This window comes from Aquarana catesbeiana, linkage group LG03, assembly GCF_042186555.1.
Source record: "Aquarana catesbeiana isolate 2022-GZ linkage group LG03, ASM4218655v1, whole genome shotgun sequence".
In the NCBI taxonomy this organism is placed as follows: domain Eukaryota; kingdom Metazoa; phylum Chordata; class Amphibia; order Anura; family Ranidae; genus Aquarana; species Aquarana catesbeiana.
The window spans coordinates 280,222,825-280,249,102 of NC_133326.1; the positions used below are offsets into that span (position 1 = coordinate 280,222,825).

At 44.4% G+C, this 26,278-nt stretch overlaps 1 protein-coding gene across 1 annotated transcript in view; it reads left to right on the plus strand.

Moving 5' to 3' along the window:
• Positions 1 to 1,921: 1,921 nt before the first annotated feature.
• Positions 1,922 to 26,278, plus strand: part of LOC141132111 (uncharacterized) — a 37,418-nt gene continuing 13,061 nt past the window's right edge. Inside the window, exons 1-3 of the mRNA XM_073620158.1 lie at positions 1,922 to 2,058; positions 8,355 to 8,408; positions 12,980 to 13,083. Of these exons, the coding sequence (XP_073476259.1) occupies positions 8,370 to 8,408; positions 12,980 to 13,083 (143 nt within the window). The 5' untranslated portion in view covers positions 1,922 to 2,058; positions 8,355 to 8,369. The remainder of the gene's footprint in view (positions 2,059 to 8,354; positions 8,409 to 12,979; positions 13,084 to 26,278) is intronic.

Sequence of the window (26,278 nt, forward strand, 5' to 3'; positions counted from 1 at the left end):
GAGAGAGAGTTTCAAACAGGCAAAAAAAAGCAGCTCGCAAAAAGTAAGGTAAGGGCAAGTGCTAGCGGGGGGGGGGAGTCAGATATGTGCTGGGGGACTTCTTTGGGAGGTGAGAGTACTATTGCCAGCAGGGGAGGGGTCAGATATATGCTGGGGGGCGCTTTGGAAGGGGAGAGGGCTTATGCTAGAAGGAGGGGTGGGAGGAGTCCGATATGTGCTGGGGGGTGCTTTTTGGAGGGGAGAGGGCTAGTGCTAGCAGGGGGGATGGGGGATCACATATGTGCTGGGGGGTGATTTGGGAGGGGAGAGGGCTTGTGCTAGCGGGGGGGCAGATATGTGCTGGGGGGGTGTAATAGTTTTAGTGAGCGCTCCAAACAGGCAAAAAAAGCAGCTCGCACAAAGTAAGGTAACCGGTAGGTGGATCCCCTGAGGACGAAACGCATTGGGAGGGGCCTGTACGCGTTGACGTCACTCCACTGGCCTCTGGAGTGAGTTCATTGCATTTTTATATACCGTATTTATCGGTGTATAACACGCACAGGCATATAACATGCACCCCAATTTTAGGAGGGAAGTTTAAGGAAAAAACCTTACATTTTAAATAAAGAACTTTGAAGCAAAATTAGGGTCACAGCTCATCAATGCACCCTGCTCAGTGCCCATCTGCAGCCATTAAATTGCCCAACAATGCACCCTGCTCAATGCCCATCTGCAACCATTAAATTGCCCAACGATGCAGCCTGTTCAGTGCCCATCTGCAGCCATCAAATTACCCAACAATACAGCCTGTTCAGTGCCCAGCTGCAGCCTATAAAGTGACCAACAATGCAGCCTGTTCAGTGCCCGTCTGCAGCCTATAACTTGATCAACAATGCAGCCTGTTCAGTGCCCATCTGCAACCTCACCTTTCCCATCATTGCAGCCTCGCCAGTGTTGGATTATCCCTGCTGTCTCCGAGGGAAGAGGAGGAGCGAACGCCGCTGAATTACACAGAGCCGCAATCTCCTGTGTACCTGGCGCTCCGTCACTCACAGCCACGCCTCCTGACCCTGCTCATATGATAGACAGAACAGTGGCCCAATGCGGGGCCAGGAGGCATGGCTGTGAGTGACGGAGCGCCGGGTACACAGGAGATCGCGGCTCTGTGTAATTCAGCAGCACTCGCTCCTCTTCCCTCAGAGACAGCAGGGATCGGTGTATAACATGCACGCACTATTTTTCCCTAATTTTAAGGGGAGAAAAGTGCATGTTATACGCCAATAAATACGGTACTTTCCACGTGGATTGCTTATTTTATGTACTATTGGTCTTATTTTAATACTACACTACATACTATAAAATACTACACGTTATACTTTTTCTGTGTGGGCTTCATGGTGTGAGTTTTATATGCAGAGAAAGGATCACTGGCACCTGAGCTATTGGAGTCTGATGAACATCGGGTGGCATATGGATTGGATGTGTATTTGCTTATACAGTACATTTCATCTATCTGGTGAATGCATTGCAGAGGTGGTGGTGCGGTGCACTGTTGGTGAAACGCGGGTTATTTTTGCACTTGTGGATGCTGCGCATGCATTTATTAAGGAGCAAGATTGATATTCATCCTTGCACCTAATTTTGGGACTTTGCACTATTAACACTTTTAAGGAGGAAGATTAATATTCATCTCTGCACATATTTTTTGGGGGGGATTTTGTTTGCACTGTTAGCATTTTTTTAGGAGGAAGATTGACATTCATTTTTGCATTTGTTTCCACTACTAGGCTCAGGTTTCCCATTGATAATTAACAATTACACTTTTTTTACATTATAGTCTGGGATGCCTTAAGATTTTGCACACTTTTAAAAGGTTCCCGTGACTGATAAAAAAGAAACACTGCTCTAGATAACAACCCCTTGCATATAATGCAGAAACCAAATCCACAGCAGAAAGAATGCATCTGGTAACTAGGCAACCAGCCTTCAAACTCCACAGTGCACAACACAAGAAAGACGACTGCTTTCTCCAGCGATCGCACATACCTCTTCAACTTCTAACAAACTCACCTTCACAATGTAAGTTCTATTTTTAATATTTTTTCAAGAGAAAGTAAAATACGCCTTACTATAATGTGTTTTTTACTCTTTAATTCTCACCCTTAACTTTTTATTTCTTTTGTTTGTAAATTGATAGAATTCACATTGTGTTATAGGTTTGCATTTTGATTAGCTGTGTAAGTGCTACTGCAACACATCAAGGTAGTTAGTAAGTTGACACTGTCAAATGTAATATAATAGAAATGTAATAATCGGTTTGAATTTTTTTGATTGTATCTTACTTAGTCATAAAATTATGCCTGCAAATGACCTTGAAAATGTTCTATTCCTGCATTTACATATACCCCATTTGCTGCATTGTGGGAGTTTAAGAGTTGAATCATATACACCAGGTAGCACATGAACTAAAGTGATATATAAACGTACTGTATGTGTTGTAGCAATAGCTTTTTCTAAATATTGGTAGCAATGAATTTTTTGGATATAGATATGAGATACGATAGCAGTAAAATAACATGAACATGTTTACTACACATTGCTGTCTACAGTTTACCAAGTATACTCTAATGCAGCCATTCTCAACCAGGATTCCTTGAGCGGTGGCTCATTTACCTCCCATTTAATTAGACTTGTGCACAATGGAAATTTAGTTTCGTTTTGTTTCAATTCGTAATAATACATAATTTCGTTCTGTTATATTCGTTATGTTACGTTAATTGGTTTTTGGATAATTCTTTATTTCCGTAGAGTGTGGATATTCGTTATACCAAATCTATTCTTTTCTATGTATATCGATTCGATTTGATATTTATGTATGTACAGTGCCTTGAAAAAGTATTCACACCCCTTGAAATTTTCCACATTTTATCATGTTATTTTTATGTGATAGACCAACACAAAGTGGCACATAATTGTGAAGTGGAAGGAAAATGATAAATGGTTTTCAAAATGTTTTACAAATACATATCTGAAAAGTGTGACGTGCATTTGTATTTAGCCCCCTTTACTCTGATACCCCTAACTAAAATCTAGTGGAACCAATTGCCTTTAGAAGGCACCCAATTAGTAAATAGAGTCCACCTGTGTGTAATTTAATCTCAGTATAAATACAGCAGTTCTGTGAAGCCCTCAGAGGTTTGTTAGAGAACCTTAGTGAACAAATAGCTTCATGAAAGCCAAGGAACACGCCGGACAGGTCAGGGATAAAGTTGTGTAGAAGTTGAAAGCAGGGTTAGGTTATAAAAAAATATCCAAGCTTTGAACATCACACAGAGCACTGTTCAATTCATCATCTGAAAATGGAAAGAGTATGGCACAACTGCAAACCTACCAAGACATGACCGTCCACCTAAACTGGCAGGCCGGGCAAGGAGAGCATTAATTAGAGAAGCAGCCAAGAGGCCCATGGTAACTCTGGAGGAACTGAAGGGATCCACAGCTCGGGTGGGAGAATCTGTCCACAGGACAACTATTAGTCGTGCACTCCACAAATCTGGCCTTTATGGAGTGACATGAAGTAAGCTATTGTTGAAAGAAAGCCATAAGAAGTCCAGTTTGTAGTTTTAAGAAGCCATGTGGGGGACACAGCAAACAAGTGGAAGAAGGTGCTCTGGTCAGATGAGACCAAGATTGAATTTTTTGGCCTAAAAGCAAAACGCCATGTGTGGCGAAAAACTAACACTGCACATCACCCTGAACACACCATCCCCACCGTTAAACATGGTGGTGGCAGCAACATGTTGTGGGAATGCTTTTCTTCGGCAGGGACAGGGAAGCTGGTTAGAGTTGATGGGACGATGGATGGAGCCAAATACAGGGCAATCTTAGAAGAAAACCTGTTACAGTCTGCAAAAGACTTGAGACTGGGGTGGAGGTTCACCTTCAAGCAGGACAACGACCCTAAACATACAGCCAGAGCTACAATGGAATGGTTTAGATCAAAGCATATTCATGTGTTAGAATGGACCAGTCAATGTCCAGACGTAAATACAATCGAGAATCTGTGGCAAGACTTGAAAATTGCTGTTCCCAGATGTTCTCCATTTAATCTGACAGAGTTTGAGCTATTTTGCAAAGAAGAATGGGCAATAATGTCACTCTCTAGATGTGCAAAACTGGTAGAGACATACCCAACAAGACTTGCAGCTGTAATTGCAGCAAAAGGCGGTTTTACAAAGTATTGACTCAGAGGGGCTGAATACAAATGCACACCACACTTTTCACATATTTATTTGTAAAAAAGTTTGAAAACAATTTATCATTTTCCTTCCACTTCACAATTATGTGCCACTTTGTTTTGGTCTATCACATAAAATCCTAATAAAATACATTTACATTTTTGGTTGTAACATGACAAAACGTGGAACATTTCAAGGGGTATGAATACTTTCTCAAGGCACTGTATATATATATATATATATATATATATATATATATATATATATATATATTCATGATAACGATTTATAGTTTGGAAAGTCGTTTGTTTATTGAATCTATTAACACACACAATGACAATATCTCTTCTCCTCTGCTCAAATACAATACAACATCCTTCTCACTTAGTTCTCAGGAATGCTCTTTGCCAGTAATCCAACCTCTAGCACAAAATGAATCAGCTAATTGGGCTGTAAGATTTACTCTGAGTTGACCTTTTGTTTCATTAGACCTTTAACCAATGAACAAATCACATTGAATTCATTCATTATTTTCATTAAAATGTATTTTGTATTCGATGAAATTAGTCATTTTTTCTTCGGGCATTCAGATGCATCCAAGTGTACGATGCAAAATTCGGCTGAATTTAGATTCGTTACGAAACAAATTGCATATGTCTACATTTTATGATACCTGCATAGCTCCACCAATTGCAGTACTAGCTGCATAACACCAATAGAGTTGGAAGAACGGTTCAGGCTGAGCAAAGGTTCAGCCCGAACAATGTCTATTCGCCTGTTTGACGAACACCTGAATTTGTAGGTTGTTGCATGCTGGGTCGGTGACCTCACAAGGGGGCAGGGCCACCGGGTGACATTGCCAGGTGGCTCTGCCCTTACCTATGTAAGAACTGTCAAACGACGTAGCCTGCAGTAGGCAGTCAGCCTTCATTGACGGCGAAGTGTTTTATTTCTTTTTTCGGGTCCGGCGGTGGCAGCGGGCGCTGGATCTACATCGGGGGACAATGTTTTTTTTGTTTTTTTATTAATAAAGGAATTGGCAAAAACCTGGCCACTGTTTTTATTTTTTATTTTTTTTACACTTTTTCTGGTGAATGGGTAGGGGTACCCCCTACTCATTCACATGGGGGAGAGGGCGGTATCTGGGGGCCCCTTATTAAAGGGGGCTTCTAGATTCCGATAAGCCCCCTGCCCGCAGACCTCCGCAACCCCAGCCCAAGGTTGTTGGTCAGAGACCCTTGTCCCCGTCAACGTGGGGACAAGGTTCTTTGGTGTGGGTGGGGGGGGGGGGCAGAGCCAAAGCACCCAGCCCCCCATGTTGAGGGCATATGGCCTGGTATAGTTCCGAAAAATGGGGCGCTTGCTCGTTCCCCCCCTTTCCTGGCCTGCCAGGCTGCGTGCTCCGATAAGGGAATGGTATGGATTTTTGGTTTTTTCCTTATTTTTTTCCTCTGTACTGGTGACAGCTATCAGCCTGGCCTTATCCTCATTTTGTGTCCCCCTGACAACTGTCCCCCAGTGGGGACAGAGAGCAATAATAATTTAATAGCGGTTCCAACCCTTTGCCACTCCTTATCTAAAACCGAAAATAAATTGTTTTGAGTGGCATTTTGGGGGACCTGTCAGCATATAAACAGGGGGGGTCTGGCATTGCTACCTTGTTTTTAAAGATTTAGACATCAGGGCTGTCATCTTTATTTAGTACCCCCTGATCCCCAGGTAAGGTGGGTTAATATTTACCTGAGGACTGAGTCCTTGGCTAGTAATGAGGAATCAAGAAACATTGGGTACTAGTCAGGGCTTTTTTCCCAAACAATAGGTGCTGGAACTTAACCACGGCCCCACAAAACCCCTCCCCCTACACACACCCTCCAAATCACATCAAATAGTGGGTGTGTTCAGTCAAATTTCACGAAAACAGTAGGAGGATCTTAAAGGGCCATTAAATACCAGGATTGCATTACATACAGAGTGCAGAGCTGTCACGTGTAAACACAGAAACCAGACTTCTGTGTTTACAAGTGATTGTGGTGAGCAGGCACCAAAGGGTCTGAGCCAAAGGTGGTGGAACTGAGTTCCACCAAGTTCCCCCTGAAAAAAAGCCCTGGTACTAGTCATTTTAAGGATTTTCAAAGGTTTTATCCTTCTGGCAATTTACAGGAAGAGAAAGGTATGGGCTGCAGATACCCATAGCAATGCTTACAGACTCCAGATCCACTTTCAGCTTGTACAGTGTAAAGGACTTTCAAGCTAACATTGGCAACACTGTAAATAACACACCCCAGATGGCTTACAGAGTTTTCAGTGCTTCATCCCAGGAGAGTCACCAGGCCCCTGCGATGATCCAGCCTCCATTTTGCTCATTCCACTAGCAGAGTCTCCATTCCTGGCTTTCAGTCTTGGTTCAGCTTTCTCCTTCTTCCTGGTTGGCCAGTTTGTGCCAAGTCCTAGCTTCCAATAGCAAGCACGTTAGGTTCATCCTAGGCTGCAGGTCTAGGAGGTCAGATAAATTGATCGCACAGGTCCCCAGGCCAAAGCCTGAGGGAAAGAGACTCTTACAATATCAGCCCCAGATATTTATGTCTTCCCCTTCATGTGCCACTGGTAATAGGCATCCTAGTGGCTGGCAAAAGGGAGCATAAATATTCATAATTCAACATTACTGTGGCCTCTTACTTCATTGCCAGAGCTACAGTACCAGTGACACCTACTGTCAGCAGGCGCAAAAAACAGCAATACCGAGCCTAGGGAGGATCAAATGAGTACAGACTACAAATCAGCCTGGACTGTTTACCTCCCAGCAAGTAAAGTGGTTGTAAACCTTTCCATATACCTAGTGAAGGAGCTATCCTAAGGTAAACACAGAAATAAAACAAATCCTCCTACATAAGTTGTATCTGTTTATCTGCTGCCTTTTCTTCTTTACATTCGTTCAAAGTGTTGAATTTATAAGTTTGTCTGAGAGTTCATAAAAAAGGCGACGGTGAGTGAGAAGTGAGGAGAGCTCTGAGAGCTGATTGTAGTTAAGGGACACTCCCCCCCTTCACACAGCACATAGTAACAGAGCTGAGACTGTCAATCTGCTGAAGGTCCCTCCCTGTCACCTTTTTTCTCTTGGTGTAAGGAAAACGTGTCAGAAGCGACTCATGCTGATAGCAGACAGAAATGACACTTAATGCTTTTAATTGAGATGAGTATACACTATAGTGGGAAATGCTTTGTTCATAATTGTCAGGAAAGGCTTGCTGGGAACAATAGTTCTACACAAGCTGGTGTGCAATTGCGGGTGTCTATGCGCATGCGCGAACACGCGCTCACAGGAGCACGTGCGATCCCCGGCACCAGGCGGGCTATTTAAACTCAGCTGTTACACTGAAACTTTGCTGTCTGATCTACAGCATTCCCTGTGAGTTACTTGCTTATCTGATCTGTTCCTGTGATTACCCAGCTTGCCCTGTGACTACCTTTGCTATTCGCCTGCATCTGACCCCGGCCTGTCCATGACCTTGCACCTGCCTTATCCTCTGGTTCATCCGTGCCTGCCTGTTACCGACCCGGCTTGTCCAGTGACTCTGCTCCTGTCTCCTGCATTTTTTCCAGTACTGTCTGTGTATGACCCGGCCTGCCTGACCTTCCTGTGTTCAAGTCCCTGGAACCTCTTCTCTGTATCCTGTGTATAGCTTCCTGACACGAGCCTGTTCCAGTCTTCAGCCAAGTCTGCTGTCTAAAGTCTGCTGACTTCCAGCCATAGCATCATCCAGAACTCCAGAACTACTTCCCAGCTGTTGATCCTGCCAGGTGCTTGTGATACCCCGCACTCCAGCGCCTCCTGTTCACTCTATCAGGGGCCGCGAGTCAGGGGCATAAGAGAGGCCTTCCTCTGCATATCGGGCTCATCTACTAGGTACATGACAATAATTCATGTCTGAGGTTTACAACTTTACACTTTACTTAGATAGTCTCTCCTGCTTAGGGCAGGATGGCTACACTTGTGTTTGGATTTTAGCTGTAATTTAGGATATTGGCTATAATGTAGAATATCAGTAGCATTCTCTGACAGTTTCAGCAAAAATTAAGTATGTAAGCAGTGACAGTAATAAAATCATGTATTTTTGGAACTTTCCTTTTATATCCCAGAAAAGAAGTAATGTCATGATGGTGCAAACAGGACCAATGTACTTCTATGACCAGGTAAGTTTCACAACCTTGGTCAGTTGTATTACAGTACAATAGTCCGGTGATAATAAAATACATTTGCCAAGAAAATGTAATATTTTTGGGTATGAATTTGTTTATGACTATTGAATTTTCTGTTTTAAAAGTAATAAAGTTAGGGTCAATGGATAGGAAATGAAGTGATAGGTAAATGTTATGGTGCAGGTGAAGTGTTATGGGCTAATGTTAAAGCTGAATTCCAGGCAGATAAAAATGCCTTAGATTAATGCAACTCTGTGTTGATTAATTCATCACAACATTTATACTTTAAATGCCATGTAAGAACATGGACTGACTTGGTTTCAGAGAAAGACCAGATCCACTCTCTGGCTAGACAGGACCCAGGAAATCTCAGGGCTGAATAGACGTTAAGGGAAGTCCTTTGGCAGGTAAAGCATCTCTCCTATATTTATTCGGTCTGTGTTAGTTTGCTGTTTGCCTGAAGTTCAGCTTTATTGCTGGCCTCATGCATAACAATTCTAAGGCAATTCTAACAAGTTTTCAATGGAAAAATACAACCAAATGGATCAAGTTAACCTACCACCAACACTGTACATCATTTTATGGTGTCAGTAGAAACCATTGGTCGTAGGTCACATTAAAAGTTGGTTGAGCATAGGTGAATTCCTTGAACATGGTCATGTGTGGAGCCAATCTTGGGACAATTTTTATTACATTTCAACCACTTTCCATTCACAAGGAATGCCATATATCAGGGGCGTAAATGCAGGGGTCACTATGGCGACCCAGCTCCTCGCTCCAGGGGGCCCTTGAGGCCTGGCACCTTTCCTCCTGGGCTAAGATGTCTGTTTATGGGAGCTGTGGGTACAAGACTGTGTGTGATGTGTACTGCATGCAGTCTGCATATCATCTGAGCACAGTGTAAAGTCCATATAGGATGTATATGGTGGGCATAGTAAAGTCTGCATAGTTGTGTTCAGTATAGTCACACCATGCACTGTGTAATCTATAGTGTGCTGAAAAAAAATAATACTAAAAACCACTATTATGAATCTGCTCATGTCTAATGAAAAAATGTGCAATTGATCAAAACGATTCGTCCATAGGACGGGCTACCTCCCACTTAGCAAGAAAGATACAATAGAAACAAGGAAAAAAGGAGGGGACCACACCGGCCTCAGGATAGCCAACAAAAGGGAGAAGCTGCCACGTTATGAGATCAATGACAAAAAACTTTATTGAAAAAATGAATCACATGAGTTAAAAAAGGAGGGGGATCCCACATGTGTGGAAGGTGGCCACACAGGTGTGGTCCATTCCTCCACGATATCTATGAGTTGTGCAAAGCAAATAACAATGAATAGACTGTGTACATAAAACAACGTTGAATGGTGAAAACAGAACGCTGGTAGACCACCCCTCCCCCTCAGTCTCTGTGTGAGAGCCGTAGAACGCACCTGCAAGCCTATATTGAAAGGAAAAAATCAAAGTCCACCTGAATAGGCTGAACTGCTGGTAGTATGTCCCAAATCATGACTGAAAGTAGATATGCCCTATCCTGGGCTTAGTAGTAATATGTGAACATAGCCTGGTCACGATTGGGATATAAAAATTAAAAAATGATACTGCTGTTAGATCTGGAACAGTGAAAAAAATCACAATGATGATCCTGCCAGTGCTGCCATGCTGGAAATTCCTGCAGGAGTAATGAAGGACAATGTCCACCTTAGTGTGCAGAACTCCTATGATGTATGCCAATGGTAGCTGGGGGTATGTGTGCTCTGGTCAGGACTTGACTGATCACTCATACACGCTGCGGTGAAAACAAATGGGATGTATGAATACCATGTGGCTGATTGTCAAAGATAGTAAATGATGTCACAGGGATAGTCCTGCCTGTGTGGACCTGTACTCAATGCACAGTTATATAGTATAAATGGAATATAGTAATCCCCTTGGAGGGAGTAGATAGAGGTGTGCTATAGTGTGAGCATGGCAAAAACCTGTTATGGCGGTACCTGTAGACACAAGTCTGTACCTTGCACATCTGCTTGCAGCATGCTCTACATCAGTGTTTCTCAACTCCAGTCCTCAAGGTGCCTCAACAGGTCATATTTTTGGGTTTTCCATTATTTTGCACAGGTGATTTGATCAGTTTCACTGGCTTAGTAATTACCACAACCGTTTCATCTGAGGGAAATCCTGAAAACATGACCTGTTGGGGCGGCTTGAGGACTGGAGTTGAGAAACACTGCTCTACATCATATATGTCAATCACAAGGCAAAATTCAGCCCGCCAGGCCCTGTCATGTGGCCCTCTTACGCAGTTTTGCAGCCAGAATGTGTCAAAATTCCATTCTGCCACCTCCAGCTCTCACCCTCTGCTCCCACTCTCTGGTGTCGCTTGTAGGGGGACAGCTTTGCTCTCAGTGGCTTCCAGATGTAACAAATCCCTGCACACACTCACGGCAGAGACAGCTCTCCAGAATGTGAGATCTGTGAGCATGATCTCCCTGCAAGGCAGTGCTGCCTACACAGGGAGGTATAACAGTGCCACCTACACAGGATTGGCCTGGGGCTGCCTACATAGGGAGTTACTAAAGCCAGGCAAGTTGGGGAGTGGGTGTTGCACACTGTGCAAAAAGCACCACTAAATCCTGCATTCTGTACACAGCGCACCCCAGAACTCTGCACTCTGTACATAGCGTACCCCTAAACCTTTTACACTGTACGCAGTGCACCCCTGAACTCTGTATTCTGTGCAAAGGGTACCCCTGAAATCTGCACTCTCTACATAGCGCTTCCCTGAAACTGCACTTATACATAACACACTCCTGAATTCTGCAGTCTGTACGTGACACACTCCTGAATTCTGCAGTCTGTACGTGACACACTCCTGAATTCTGCACTCTGTCCATAACACACTTCTGAACTCGGTACTTTGTACATAACGTACCCCTGGACTCTGCACTCTGTATGCAGCGTACCCCTGAACTCTGCACTCTGTACGTAGTGTACCCCTGAACTCTGCACCCTGTGCGAAGCGCAGAGTGCACTTGCGACTGGGCCCTGGTGTTCCGCCACCATGGTGGTCCCCAGCTGGGGGTCAGGGTGGCTCTTTATGGTTTTCTGCATCGTGGCCCTGAAGGATCTAGTTACTCCTCTGTCATATATGTTCACATCTAATTGCCAAAAACGAAGTAATCTACTACCCACAATTTTTATTGCCATCCAAAATTTGGTTGATTGTGAATGGGAAACAGAGCAATAAATTGATAGCTTTAATACAATTTGTTCACAGATCAAATCAAACTTAAAAAACTATGGCCATTTTGCTGAAGCAGTTAGATTTTTCCAGCAATTTTGATTCCATCTCCTTGTGGTAGATCAAAACCACCATTATATGTATTAAACTGCTCTATCAATTTTCCACGTGTATGGCCAGTAGGAGGTAGCTCTTATGCTTTAGTTTGAACAGGCCAAAAAACCTCCTAATGCAATATGGAAATAGTAACTGAAGTGAAGATTATTAGCTGTGCTGTCAGCAAGAAGGATGTTCATTTTTGCCAACTGTCAAATTGGTCATTGCTAATGCTCATATCAGAACCTAATAATTGTTATCGAAGTGCATATGGCTTATTAACCCCTTAATAATGGAGGGTAAAACAAATGTTAATGCCTGAACACAATTTTGCAAATTTGACAATTTTGCGTTAATAAAACTGTACATGTTATCACTGACTTTGTGTATCCAGGTAAATTATACCTTGTTTTTTTTTCAGGACAAATTGAGCTTTTATTTGGTGGTAAATGGTAAAGGATATCTCCTGATGTTTTTTATTAGCATTTTGTTTTCTTTCTTTTTTTTTTTTTTTTTTACACACTTGTGTTTGTTTACATCTTTCCCTCCATGCAGAAGGGAAAGTAAACACATGGGCAGGCTGCACAGTCACTGATCATTGTGATAGCCAATCAGAGGCTATCGCAACGATCAGGTGACCAGGAATCGGGGGTTCCGATCGTTGAGCGTTGAGCCCAGTCTCTGTGCTGGTAGATACTGTGCAACACACTCCCAGCACAACGAGAGGTACGCAGATATGCGGCCTCATGGTTAAAGACCCACTTCCGTGAGACTGCATATCAGTGCCCGGTCAGCAGGAAGGGGTAAAGGACAAACCATTATAATAACCTCTTCCTGAAGGGATAGTACAATGTACTTTCTGATGTTATGGGGTTGATTTACTAAGGGCAAATAGACCATTCACTTTGCAAGGGAAGTTGCACTTTGTAAGTGAACTATCCCCAGAATTTACTGAATGAAGTTCTGATGACTTCCACAATCCAATCACAGGCAAGCAAAAATGCTGGTTTTCTTTTTCTCTTGTACATGATTGGGTATTCATTGAAAAGTGACATTTCACCACATTCACTAACTTCTGGGAAAAATAAACAGCCTATTTGTCTTTAGTAAATCAATCCCTATATTTTTGACAAAAAGCTGGGTCTAGAGGGCCTCTGCAGGCACATGCAGTTTTTCCAATGCTTTTCTATATTGTAGAAGAAATATATCCTTTTCTTTGTATTAGCTAAAAACCAGGACAGTTAAGCGAAGTAAGAAGATCCCTGAAGAATTACCTTCTGATATGAAGTACTTAAACATTAATCCTCGTCTAGCCAACTTCATTAACAGGTAAGAAACTACTTGGAGTTCTCAGTAAATCCTGACCTTACATTTTTAAAGTAACCCTACATGGTCACTTCTAAGCAAAGTGTTGCACCTTGACTATTTGAAAATTACCAGTCTGTCAAATTTGTATCTAATCTTTGTCTTTTGAAAATCAGCCCGTGCATTGAAACAGCTCCTTGTTTGTTATTTATTGGATTTTCTGATCCAAGAACCATGGCAGCTGGAAGTGTGTGAGATACTGCCACTTTAGGTTGACAGTCTGAACATTAAGGCCTCATGCACACAGGATGTTAAAATAACGTTATGAAAACGCCAGTATCTTTGCAGTGATTTTTTAAAAACTTTTTTAAGCTTTTTTCAACGTTTTTGCAATAGCGTTTTTTTAGCGTTTATTAGCGTTTTTTAGCGTTTTTCCGCGTTAGCTTTTTTAGCTTTTTTTTTTTATCACATTTTTTTTTTTTTCAATGGATCAAAAACGTTTAAAAACTTTGGTGAGTGACGTTTTTGAGCGTTTATCAGTGTTACAGCTGAAAAACGTCTCTCAGAACCCACTGGTCCTGGATTTTTTTACAGCTTAAAAATGCCTATGCCATTTGCAGCTCAAAAACGCCTAGGTGGGCATGAAGCCATAGACTAACATAGACAGGCCTTGTATTAAACCAAAAAAAAATGTAATATATTGCAATTTACCAATCCTTAGATGTGGTGGCTGCATTGGTTTTCCTTGTTTTCCCCCTCTATTGCCACTTGGTGATCCGACCAGTAATAGACCTCCTTTATTAGAGTGGATGAAGGAGCAATAGAAACACCTATGGACAGCAGCATTGCCAGTCTGGGGGGAGTGTAGTGTTAGATGCACTAGCAGATTTGGATACACTAATAAATTGAAGCCAAACTCCAGCTAATACTTTTATTATTAATAATATTATATTAATAATACTATACAGGATTTATATAGTGCCATTAGTTTGCGCAGTGCTTTACAACATGAGGATAGACAGTACAGTTACAATACAATTCAATACAGGAGAAATTAGAGGACCCTGCTCGTTAGAGCTTATAATCCAAAAGGGAGGGTCAAGGGATACAAAAGATTATAAATGTGGGGGATAGGCTGATGGAAAAAACACATGTACGATTATTAGGTGGAGGTGGGATAGGCTTCTCTGAATAGAAGGGTTTTAAGGGAACACCCAAAAGTGGACAGAGTAATGCCCCGTACACACGGTCGGACTTTGTTCGGACATTCCGACAACAAAATCCTAGGATTTTTTCCGACGGATGTTGGCTCAAACTTGTTTTGCATACACACGGTCACACAAAGTTGTCGGAAAATCCGATCGTTCTAAACGTGGTGACGTAAAACACGTACGTCGGGACTATAAACGGGGCAGTGGCCAATAGCTTTCATCTCTTTATTTATTCTGAGCATGCGTGGCACTTCGTCCGTCGGATTTGTGTACACACGATCGGAATTTCCGACAACGGATTTTGTTGTCCGAAAATTTTATATCCTGCTCTCAAACTTTGTGTGTCGGAAAATCCGATGGAAAATGTGTGATGGAGCCTACACACGGTCGGAATTTCCGACAACAAGGTCCTATCACACATTTTCCGTCGGAAAATCCGACCGTGTGTACGGGGCATAAGAGATAGTCAGACAGATTGGGATAGGAAGTTCCAGAGGACGGGGAGGCTCAAGAGAAGTCTTGGAGGTGAGCATGGTAGTAGAAACAAAGACGATTTGGTTGGTATTTTGAGACTAGGTTAGTGATGTAGCTGGGGGCCCAGTTGTGGATGGCTTTGTAAGTTGTCATTAGTACTTTGAATATAATTTGTTGGGTGAGCGGAAGCCAATGGAGAGGTTGGCAAGGAGGGGGCAGACACTGAATGGTTGGTAAGGTGGATGAGTCTGGTATCTTTTAGGGTGTGCCCCCCAAATCTTTGTTTGTCTATTGGTTAGAAAGGGGCACATTTTGGAGATGTTGGTGAGGTTATGGCAGCAAGATTTGAACAGTGATTGGATGTGGGGTCAAAAGGATAGTTCGGAATCCAGGATTACACCTAGTCCCCTAGCATGCGGGGGTGGGTTGATGGTTGCGTCATTGATCTTTACAGAGAAGTCAGGGGAAGGGGCACGTGGGGGAGGAAATATTATGAGCTCAGTTTTGGACAGGTTGAGTTTGAGGAAGTGGTGTGACATTCACACTGATATGTCTGTTAGTAAATTAGTGATATGTGAGGAGACTGATGGATTGAGCTGATGGGTAGAGAGATAGATTTGGGTATCATCAGCAAAAAAATGGTATAGCTGACCCAGGAAGGAGTGGTAGATCGAGAATAGGAGAGGTTACAGCAGTGACAGCAAATATTTTTTTCCATTTGGGATAAAGACTTTGCATAAATAAAAGCTGACCATTTTAACCACTTGCTGATCACATTACTTAGTTATATGGCAGCAGAGCAGCTCTCCTGCGCCGGATCACGTACCTAGTACATGATCCGGCACTTCCTGGGTAAGGGGGGCACGCGCATGAGCCACTGGCGCCACGACTGTGCTGTGATTAGACTCACACAGCACAAGCAGATCAGCGGGTGTTGGCCAATTGATGTCCACCGGCACCGGCTGATTGGAGAGGGGAGATACAGAACAGACCTCTGCCTATGTGAACAAAGCAGAGCTCTGTCCTGTCAGCAGGGATGTGGTGGATTTTCTTTACCTGCAATGCAGGAAAGAAAATCCATCAGATCCCTTTGTAAAAACAACAGACATACCCTGTTTCCCCGAAAATAAGACCTAGCGTGATTGTCAATGATGGCTGCAATATAAACCCTACCCCCAAATAAGCCCTAGTTAAAGTCCTTGTAGGTCTTATTTTCAGGGTAGGGCTTATTTTCGGGGAAACAGGGTAGGGCTTATTTGGGGGGTAGGGCTTATATTGCAGCCATCATCGACAATCACGCTAGGTCTTATTTTCGGGGAAACAGGGTAGTACACAAAAACACTGGTTAGGCACACCTATTAACCCTTTGATCGCCCTAGATGTTTAACCCATTCCCAGCCAGTGTCATTAATACAATGGCAGTGCATATTTTTAGCATTGATCACTCTTAGTGTCACTGGTTCCCACACAGTGTCAAAAGTACCAATTAGTGTCAGACTGTCCGCCGCAATATCACAGTCCCACTATAAGTCGCTGATCGCCGACATTACTAGTATAAAAAAAGAAATAAACTTCCAGTATATATCCCATAGTTTGTAGACGCTATACCTTTTGTGCAATATACGCTTATTGGGATTTTTTTACCAAAAATATGTAACAGAAAACATATTGTCCTAAATTTATGAAGAAATTAGATTTTTTCAATTTTTTTTACTGGATAGGTTTTATAGCAAAGTAAAAAATATATATTTTTAATTTCAAAATTGTCAATCTTTTTTTGTTTAAACCGCAAAAAATAAAAAGCCCAGAGGTGATTAAAGAGAGCTTTATATGTGGGTAAAAAAATTACCATATTTATCGGTATATAACATGCACTTTTTTCCCCTGAAGATGGGGGGAAAATCTCGGGTGCGTGTTATAAGCCGACAGCATACCTTGGAGGGGAAGGAGGGAAACCACAGAGCCGTCATCTCCTCTCCACTTGGCTCTCTGCTCGACTCTAACTTGGCTCTCACATCACACACACAGTCCCACCTCCGCCACCGGCATTGGACCAGTGTTATATCTATCACAGGAGCTGGTCCAATGCCGATGGCGGAGGCGAGACTGTGTATGTGCCTGCCAACTGAGAGCTGAGTAAACAGTAGATGGCTCGGTGATTTCCTGCGAGGAGAGATGGTGAGCTGCATTGATGGGGGAGATGGGTGCAGATCAGGCTGCAGATGGGCACAGATCAGGCTGCAGATGGGCACAGATCAGGCTGCAGATGGGCACAGATCAGGCTGCACTGAAGCTGCAGATGGGAACAGATCATGCTACAAATGGGCACAGATCAGGCTGCACTGAAGTTGCAGATGGTCACAGATTAGGCTGCATTGAGGCTGCAGATGGGCACTAATCAGGCTGCATTGATGCTCAGTGACCATTATCTTGCTTCAAAGTGGTTTATTTAAAAAAAGCAATTTTTTTTCCTGAAACTTCCCTCTTAAATTGGGGTGCGTGTTATAAACCGGCGCGTGTTATACGCCGATAAATGCGGTACATAAATTTAATTTGGGTACAGGGTTGCAGGACCGTGCAATTGTCAGTTAAAGTAAAAAGAAATTAACAAAAAGACACAGAATTTGCGCTAAAAGATATGTGGTGTCCAAAAACAAAATAAAACAAAAAAAAAACAAACACACTGTCCAAGAAATTCTTCAAGTGAAAGAGTTAATGCAAATGTCTATCTGACACCACTCTTCTTGCAGCTCTGTGATCAGCGGGAGACTGGCAGCTGTGAAAATATAAAGAGAGACACGAGCGCACAGGCTTATGGTGCAAAAAACAATTTGAATATAGAAGAATATATATATAAGTTCAATAAAAATTGGATTAAAAATATATTTACATATTCATATATCTTGCATTATTGTGCAATTCGTTCAACCATGTTCTTTTTGGTAAATTCCTTCTTACTGGATTGCTTTTAACTGAATTGCTTTTTAGCAGATTATTCTTTTTTTGGGGAAATGAATTTTTAACCCCTAGAAGATATAAATATATATATAAATCTATCCTTATCTATTTTATTCTATTTATTCATTAGTAAAATTATACTGGCAATAAGGCTTCAAAAGCAAAATTATAAAATTGATTTTATATATATATATATATATATATATATATAATCTCATATAATCAATGTGAGTGTTTTGAAAAATACAGTACATCTCAAAAACAACATATGTGCAATTTCGGAGATGTATTTTTCGAGCCATTGACACTGACATTGATTAGAATGTAATACAACATAAACGCTCAGGGCGTGGCCTGGACATGGCTGAGTGAAGCAGCACTTTGTGAGAGCTTCCGGCTTCACCCTGCCCTTCTCGGCTAAACCAACCACATACCACGGGTATGCTATCAGCAAAAAGGCATAGAACAAGAGCAGCAACCCGGGCGACCCCTTCCAGCAAGTCAAAAGGCGTAATACAGCAGTATTTCTCGCAACTCCAGAGACTCTCACCAGGAGCTAGAGTGAAGGCTCCATGTGGTCTCCCACAGGAGGCCCGGACACGCGGACCCCATCCCCCAGTCCCTCTGCCTCCTCCGAGACACTGGCGGCCTTTCAGCCAAGGATGGCCGCCTCCCCGCAGCTGCCAGGCACAAGACAACTGGACCAGGACATTCAGTCACTATTGCAGGCCCTCCCCACCAGGACGGACATCTAGACTCTGATCCTCCGGCTGGAGGAAACACATCGTCGTGACATCCAGGAGGTGAGAGACAATGTGAATACACTCACAGATAGGGTGACTGCAGGGGAAGCAACATTCTCCACCCTGGAACACCGGGTATCAGCCCTGGAGCACTCTCGAGAAGCCCACTGAGACACGGCCATTGCTCTGTAGCTCCACCTGGAGGACATCGAGCGCTGGAGCCGCCATAACAAGCTGCGGCTCCGTGGGCTCCCTGGAGTCACGGGTGCTGAGAACCTTGGGGAGACTGTTCTGGCGATCTTCCACAGAGTACTGGAGACCCTTCCCATGACACTGGGCCCTAGGCCTTAGGTCTTCGGATCCTGGCAGACTGCGTGATGTAGTGTGCAGACACCACCGCTACACACGGAAGGAGGACATTCTGCGCTGGACGTGGGAGCACGGAGACGTGGACATCGATGGGGCACCGATCAGGATCTTGCCGGACCTCTCCTGGGCGACGCTGTGACCCAGGGCTCTCCTGTGCCCGGTCCTGGAGCTGGTGTAACAAAAAGTCTGCACCTACTACTGGGGCTACCCACTAGCAGTTACGTTCAGGAAGGACACGACCTCCTTCACCCTGCAGACACCTGCCGAGTTACCTACATTGTTCTCCTTCCTTGAAGCGGATCCAATACCAGTTCCGGACTGGCTCCAAATCCTCCCGCGACCCACCGGCAGATCGGGCCTCTATACACTTCATGGCCCGTCGCAAGCCTGCCCGCAGAGAAACACGAGGAGATCCAGGGCGCCCTCTCTGGAGCGGTCACTGAGTCATAAACAAACTGCCATTTTCTCTGTTTCACCCCCTGAGCACCTGTACCATTGCCGCCAGCCTGACCCACGGACAGCTCGCTGCCTACCAGCAGCAATAATTTTGCTGAGTTACCCCTGTATGGGATTGTTTCCCTTCCCTACCCCTTGCCAGCCTTCACCACCCTGACCCTACTCCCACTCACGGACATGCTGGTTCCCTGGACTTACGAGACTCTTTAGTCCCCTCGGATTGAGTGGTATCCCCGGTACCCAACATGGCAGCCCGCAGTGTAAAACCCTGCATACCACCCCGTTTTACTTGACTCCCGGCTGATCTCTGGATGTACACATGTCCCCCAAATTCACCAAGGAAAGAACTATCGAGGGGCTTTGCTCCCTAATGTTTTAGCCCTGCTATTGCTGCAGTTGTGCTTCCTCGCATACTACAGGGGCCCCAGAACTACAAACTCCAACTGCCCCACGATATGCTGACCCCTATACGAAGATGGTGCAGCATTCTGATTGAAATATTTCCTGCATATCTTTTTTACTGAAGGACTATGTGCCTTAATGTTTGTTTTCCCATGCGGTAATACATATAGAATGTGCATACTATGTTCTACATAGGGTAGCTGTGAATGTAAGGAACTCGTTGTCTTAGTCTCCATGCAGGACCTGGTTTGCTGGACCCTACCTCTCTAAGGGGGGTTTTTGCTTAGCCTTCAGGAAGCTCTGAGATGGAACCACCCCGGTGATGGCATGCTACTACCGCATGCTGGTCCCATCGGGCTGTGCCAAATGACCGGGATGCTGGTAACTGCGTAGAGACTCACATGCCTATCCAGGGTGGGGGCGGTTGATGACCTTGCGGGGTACTGTACTTGTAGGGGATTTGCCTCATGTGCGGATGTGGACACCCCTGCTTGGAACTTTTGGGGTTTTTTTAGGTTCTCGTTACCCCACTATTCCACACTGAGGGTGCTACCTCACTGACACGGCATGTATTGGGGGGCAGACCTTTGAGGGATACTAGGCAGGCGGGGAGACCACCACCCCATGGATGTAATTCTTTGCGGTGTCTGTGCCACTCCTGCTAGACGTGACAGGGACCCCGGGCCTACTTAGGGTTGCCATCTGTCCGGTTTTCTCCCGGACAGTCCGGTTTTTATAAGATGTGTTCAGGTTTACACCGAGACACCCAGACACATTATTTACACAGACTGCACCGAGAGTGACGAGTCTCCCCTCTCCCTGACAGCAGCTTGGTTCAGCAGAGCAGAGTGTCAGTGAATCAAAGCTCCTCCCCTCCTCCCCCTTCTCTGTTCTGTACACACACAAGGAGGAGGGGAGAGCAGGGATGTGCTAATACCAGGTCTGTAGAAAGTTTTTAATATGCTCTGTAGATGGAGGAGGGAGGGCAAGAGAGCGGCTGGAAAGGAGGACAAGGAAGAAAATATGTGGAGTGATCGAGGGGTTTGGAGGATATGTTCTGGGGGGGCTTTGGCAGGGGCAAGACAATGCTAGAAGAGTGGATTGGATTTGAAATCTGGCAACCTCTCCTTGCACTATCTCTCTTACTTCCCAAAGGACCCCTCCAGCACATATCCTACCCCCCTACCCCTACCCCTTGCACTGGCCCTTTTGTCTCACAAAGTGCCCCCCCAAAAACATATCTGACCCCCCCCCCCCCAGCACTCCCAGGACATATGGGCACAGGCTGCATATGATGGGCACAGAGGCTGTATGATTGGTTGGAACAGAGGCTGCATATGATGGGCACAGTGGCTGTATGATGGGCACATAGGCTGTATGATTGGCACAGAGGCTGCATATAATGGGCACAGTGGCTGTACGATGGGCACAGGCTGCATATGATGGACACAGAGGCTGTATATGATGGACACAGAGGCTGTATGTGATGGGCACAGAGGCTGCATTTTATGGGCACAGTGGCTGCATTTTATGGGCACAGTGGCTGCATTTTATGGGCACAGTGGCTGCATTTTATGGGCACAGTGGCTGCATTTTATGGGGCACAGTGGCTGCATTTTATGGGGCACAGTGAGGCTGCAATTGATGTCTTTTTTTCAGAATTTATCAGTTTGTTTGCGCCCCCCAAAAAATTTTAAGCACCAGTCGCAACTGTCACCCAGCACATATCTAACTCTCCCCACCTCCCTACTAGCACTATCCCTCTCCTCAGGACATATCTGGCCCCTGCATTCCGTGCAGAACATTCACAATTCAGCCACGCACACTGTTTGCTGCGGCAAGCTATGCGCCACATTACTACTCTCTTTCAGGCCACCAAAAGTGTCCCAGGTCTTTTACAATCTTATAGCGTATACCCCCCCAAAAAATGCCGCCGCTAAAGTATTCGAGTTTGGCTTGAAGAAAAGGTGGCAACCCTAGGCATACTGCTTGGGGCTCGTGCCACTACCGGGGGCGATTTGAGGGTCGTGGCGGAGATGGCCCTATAGACCCTTTGGGGGGGACTCAGAATCAGATCGCCATCCAAGCATAACCTTATGTCAAAGTTATGTTTAGTTCATGCCTGTTGTTATCACACGTTTCGTTACAACTGTTATCTGCGTACTGTTAAGTTACATAGAATGATTTCCATTGCTGGGAGGGGCGGGATGGGTCGGAGGCTCTCTTCCCGGCTCTGTCTAACCGCTCCTCCACATAGAACTGTGCTCAACTCCCAGTTGCTTACTGGAGAGCGTCTTAGTGAGGATTTGCTACTGATACTGTTTAGACTGCGGATGTTCGCTCTAGTAGCAGCCTCCTATTTTCTTGGTATACCTAACCCTCTATACTACCCTTCTGCTCTCCTACTTTCTTAGCTTTCTCTCCTGTTCTTGACTATCCCCACTCCTATACCCTATCCCTGTCCCTGTCTTCCCCCCTTTCACTTCCGGGTGCTCTCCCCGCTAGATTCCACGAACATGGACGAACTTAGAATAATTTCACTCAATGCGAAAGGACTTAACGTCCCTGAAAAAAGACGGATGCTCCTATATGACATGCACCGCCTTAAAGCAGACATCATCTTAATACAGGAAACACACTTTAGAGATGACAAACTGCCCATACTCAGGAACAAATTTTTCCCCACGACATACCATTCTACATACTCGGCAGCTAAGACTCGGGGTGTATCCATCCTATTGTCAGCACGAATACCCTGGACACACCTTGACATACAGACGGACCCTGCAGGTCACTACCTATTTTTAAGTGGCATGAACGCCAGCATCAAGGTGACACTAGCGAACCTCTATGCCCCTAATAGTCATCAAGACCTCTTCCTTAGTTGCCACCATGAAAAACTCCTGAAATTTGCAGACGACCAGCTAATCATTGGGTGGGGACTTCAACATCCCTCTGATCCCCACAGAGGATACTTCATTGGGATCTTCCTCAGTCCCTCTGAGCATCTGCAAGCGTATTGTTAAAACCCTTCATACTGCACAATTGATAGATGTCTGGCATCTATTCCATTCTGGCGAACGAGACTATACATTTTACTCCCAGCGACATCAAGTATATTCACGAATGGACTACTTCCTAATCCCCCATGCCCAAGTTCACGTTATCAAGGACACTTCCATAGGATCCATTACCTGGTCAGACCATGCTCCTGTGGTCTTGAGGTACGCTCTCTCTGACTGCCTTATGGCGCAACACAAGCCATGGAGGCTGAATGAGTCTCCTGCAACATCATGATGTGTTGGCTGATGTCATCAAAGAGGTAGGACATTACTTCCACACCAATGACACACACAACAGCGACATGGGCATAGTCTGGGAGGCCCACAAAGCAGTGATACGTGGGGTGCTCATTAAACACGGGTCTAGGATCAAAAGGCAACGTACAGCACAATTGACCTCCCTTTTAAACGACTTACAGGCCATAGAGGCAAGTCATAAGAAGGGCCCGTCCCGACCTTTGGAAAGAGAACTTAATACCGTCCGTAACCAAATCACTGACCTCTTACACTTTAAAGCCAAGGCAGCACTCCAAGTCTGTTGTTAGCATCTACATACCGCACATTATATCCCCTGTGGTCCGGGAATTTAAATCTTACTATGAATCTCTTTACAACCTGCGAACAACAACCCCCTCCCAAGGGCAAATGGCGGAATACATATCTACCTCTCAGATGCCTTCGCTACCGGCTGATGTGAGTAAATTACTGGAAGACCCCATTACATTATCTGAACTCCAACTAGCCATAAGACACACTAAACCAGGGAAAGCACCAGGGCCAGAAGGCCTCACGATTCAATACTACAAAACCTTGCTCCCTTTTCTCGGAAACTACTTAGTTAAACTATTCAATGACCTAGGCAAGGGGAAGACATTACATGGGTCTACTCTTCAAGCCCAAATTTCAGTGTTCCCAAAGGAAGGCAAGGACCCCACCCTGTGCGGGAGCTACCGGCCCATATCCCTATTGAATACCGACCTTAATTTATTTACTAAAATCAGAGCAACCAGACTACAGCACTACTTACCTTACCTAATCCATCTGGACCAAGTAGGCTTCGTACCATGCAGAGAAGCCAAAGACAATAAGACTAAAGTCCTCAATCTACTACATGTAACCAATACCACCAAAACGCCATGTGTGTTTATTGGGACAGATGCGGAAAAGGCCTTTGATTGGGTGCTCTGGCTCTTTATGTTCGCAGTCCTGCGACATTCAGGTTTGGGGAACAATATGCTCAACTAGATTTCTTCCATTTACACTGGCCTGTCACCCAGGATCAGGGCCAATGGAATGCTCTCCAACCCTTTCCGATTGCAAATGGGACTAAACCGGGATGCCCGCTATCGCCTCTCCTTTTTGCCCTATCCTTGGAACCTTTTCTGTCTCATGTGCGGCTTAATCCAGATGTCTCTGGTATTGAAGTGGGACACTCGCAACAAAAAGTATCAGCATATGCAGACGATATGATGTATTCACTTACGAACCCAATCATCTTCCTCCCAAAACTTCTACGTGAATTCGCAACATACGGCGCACTCTCCAACCTAAAAATGTATTTTTTCCAAATCAGAGGCGATGGGGGTTGGTATACCACAACCACATCTTCTACACCTTCAAGCAAGTTTTAAATTAAGATGGATGGAAACCGCTCAGAAATATTTGGGCACATTCATCCCCCTGAGGTTCTCAAAACTTTTAAATCTCAACTTCCCTCCTCTCCTGAAAACACTTGGCACACTGGCCTCCACTCGTGGTTTGGCCGCTGTAACATACTCAAAATGAGTATTCTCTCTACATTTTTGTATCTCTTTCAGGCCCTACCTATCCACATCCCCACAAGTTACTTTAAACAAACACAATCAACGTTCATAGAATTCATTTGGGCCCGCAAACGACCACGTCTCAGCAGGAAAATGCTTTCCCTACCTAAACAACACGGAGGCCTAGCGATGCCGGACATCCGCACTTACTACCATGCAACACATCTAAGTAGGCTAATAGACTGGTGCCGACACCAGGATACCAAGCTATGGCCTCAATTGGAGCAAGCCCAAAGTGTAATTTCCCCTACATAGGGCACCCTGGTACTACGCATTGCTACCCACTAATATTAAACAACATCCTCTTATCGGTCCTACTATGCAAGTTTGCACACTTCTCTCCCAAGCTTCTCTTTCACCCCGGAACTCACCCTTAATCCCTATACTGGGAAACCCTCTGTTCGCTCGGGGACTGCATGAGGTGATATTTCAAAATTTGATCAGCTAAGGCTTTTTCCAAGCCTCTCATTTCTGAGCCATAGGATGCTGGAAGACCATAACAGAACTTTCGGACCCCGCAGGTCCTTTCTGCTTAGATTTTTTAAGAGCACTTCAGCTCCACCATTTCTTAAGGTCTGTACCACCTCCCAATGACCGTAGCCAACCCCTCACGACCATATAAAAACAATAAATAAATAAAAACAATTGGTAAATAATAATCTTCCATTGTATAGAGATACTTACATGAATAGGGGCTGTCCTAGTAAGTATGATAAAGTGTGGGTGGCTGGACAAACCGTATACAGCATTGAATGCCCACAGAGGCCATTGTTTATAATAGGTGTGCTCCCATATGAGAAATGTTTGGGGTCATTGGGAAAAGAAGGAACTAATGTTTACTTTAAAAATCTTTTGCTCTTTCTTTTTTTTTCCCTCTCTTTCTCTTTCCTTTTGGATTAATAATTGATATATTGGATTTTGAAATTTGTATTATTATATTTTTGGTTCAGTGTGTATGATGTCTTGTTGTGCTTTGTTTTGTCTGTTAAGAAATTTAATAAAAAGATTTAAAAAAAGAAGAATATTGTATAGAGACTGGAGCGCTACCACACACACACTCTCTCTCACCTACAACCTGTTGATTGCTCCCCCAGCGAACTAGCAACCTCCGGGTCTGATCGGGTGGGAATGGGAGCTAAGTCGTCAATTCAACCCCAACCAACGACATCGTATCCTCAGATTGACACACAAATCCTCCATCTGTACAAAAATTCAAGAAACTAACTACAAAATTATGTTGAGGTGGTACAGAACTCTATCGCTACTGCATAAATTCTTCCCCGCAACGTCCAACCTATGTTGGCGGTGCCAGAGGGACTGAGGAACTCTCCTACATATCTTCTGTCATGCCCCAAGATTGTAGACTTTTGGAGAAATGTCCACCAAATCGTACAGAAATTCAGGGAATGTCCTGTTCCAGACGACCCCGCCTTCTTTCTCCTCCATGCTTCCACGACCCCGGAAAACACTTATAGGAGGTCCGTAATCAGTTAACTCCTTGACGCTGTCAAAGCACGTATTGCCCTCCACTGGAAATCCCTATACCCACTGACCATAGACCTGTGGCTTAGAATGGTTGAGGACATAAATAAAATTGAGAACCTTATTATCATAGCCCGACATCGACGGGACCAGTACTTCAAAATTGGATGCTTTGGAACCTATTTGTGTTCTCGGAAGAGGGCCAGGTGCTCCGGGGAAACGACACAAATGTCTGAATC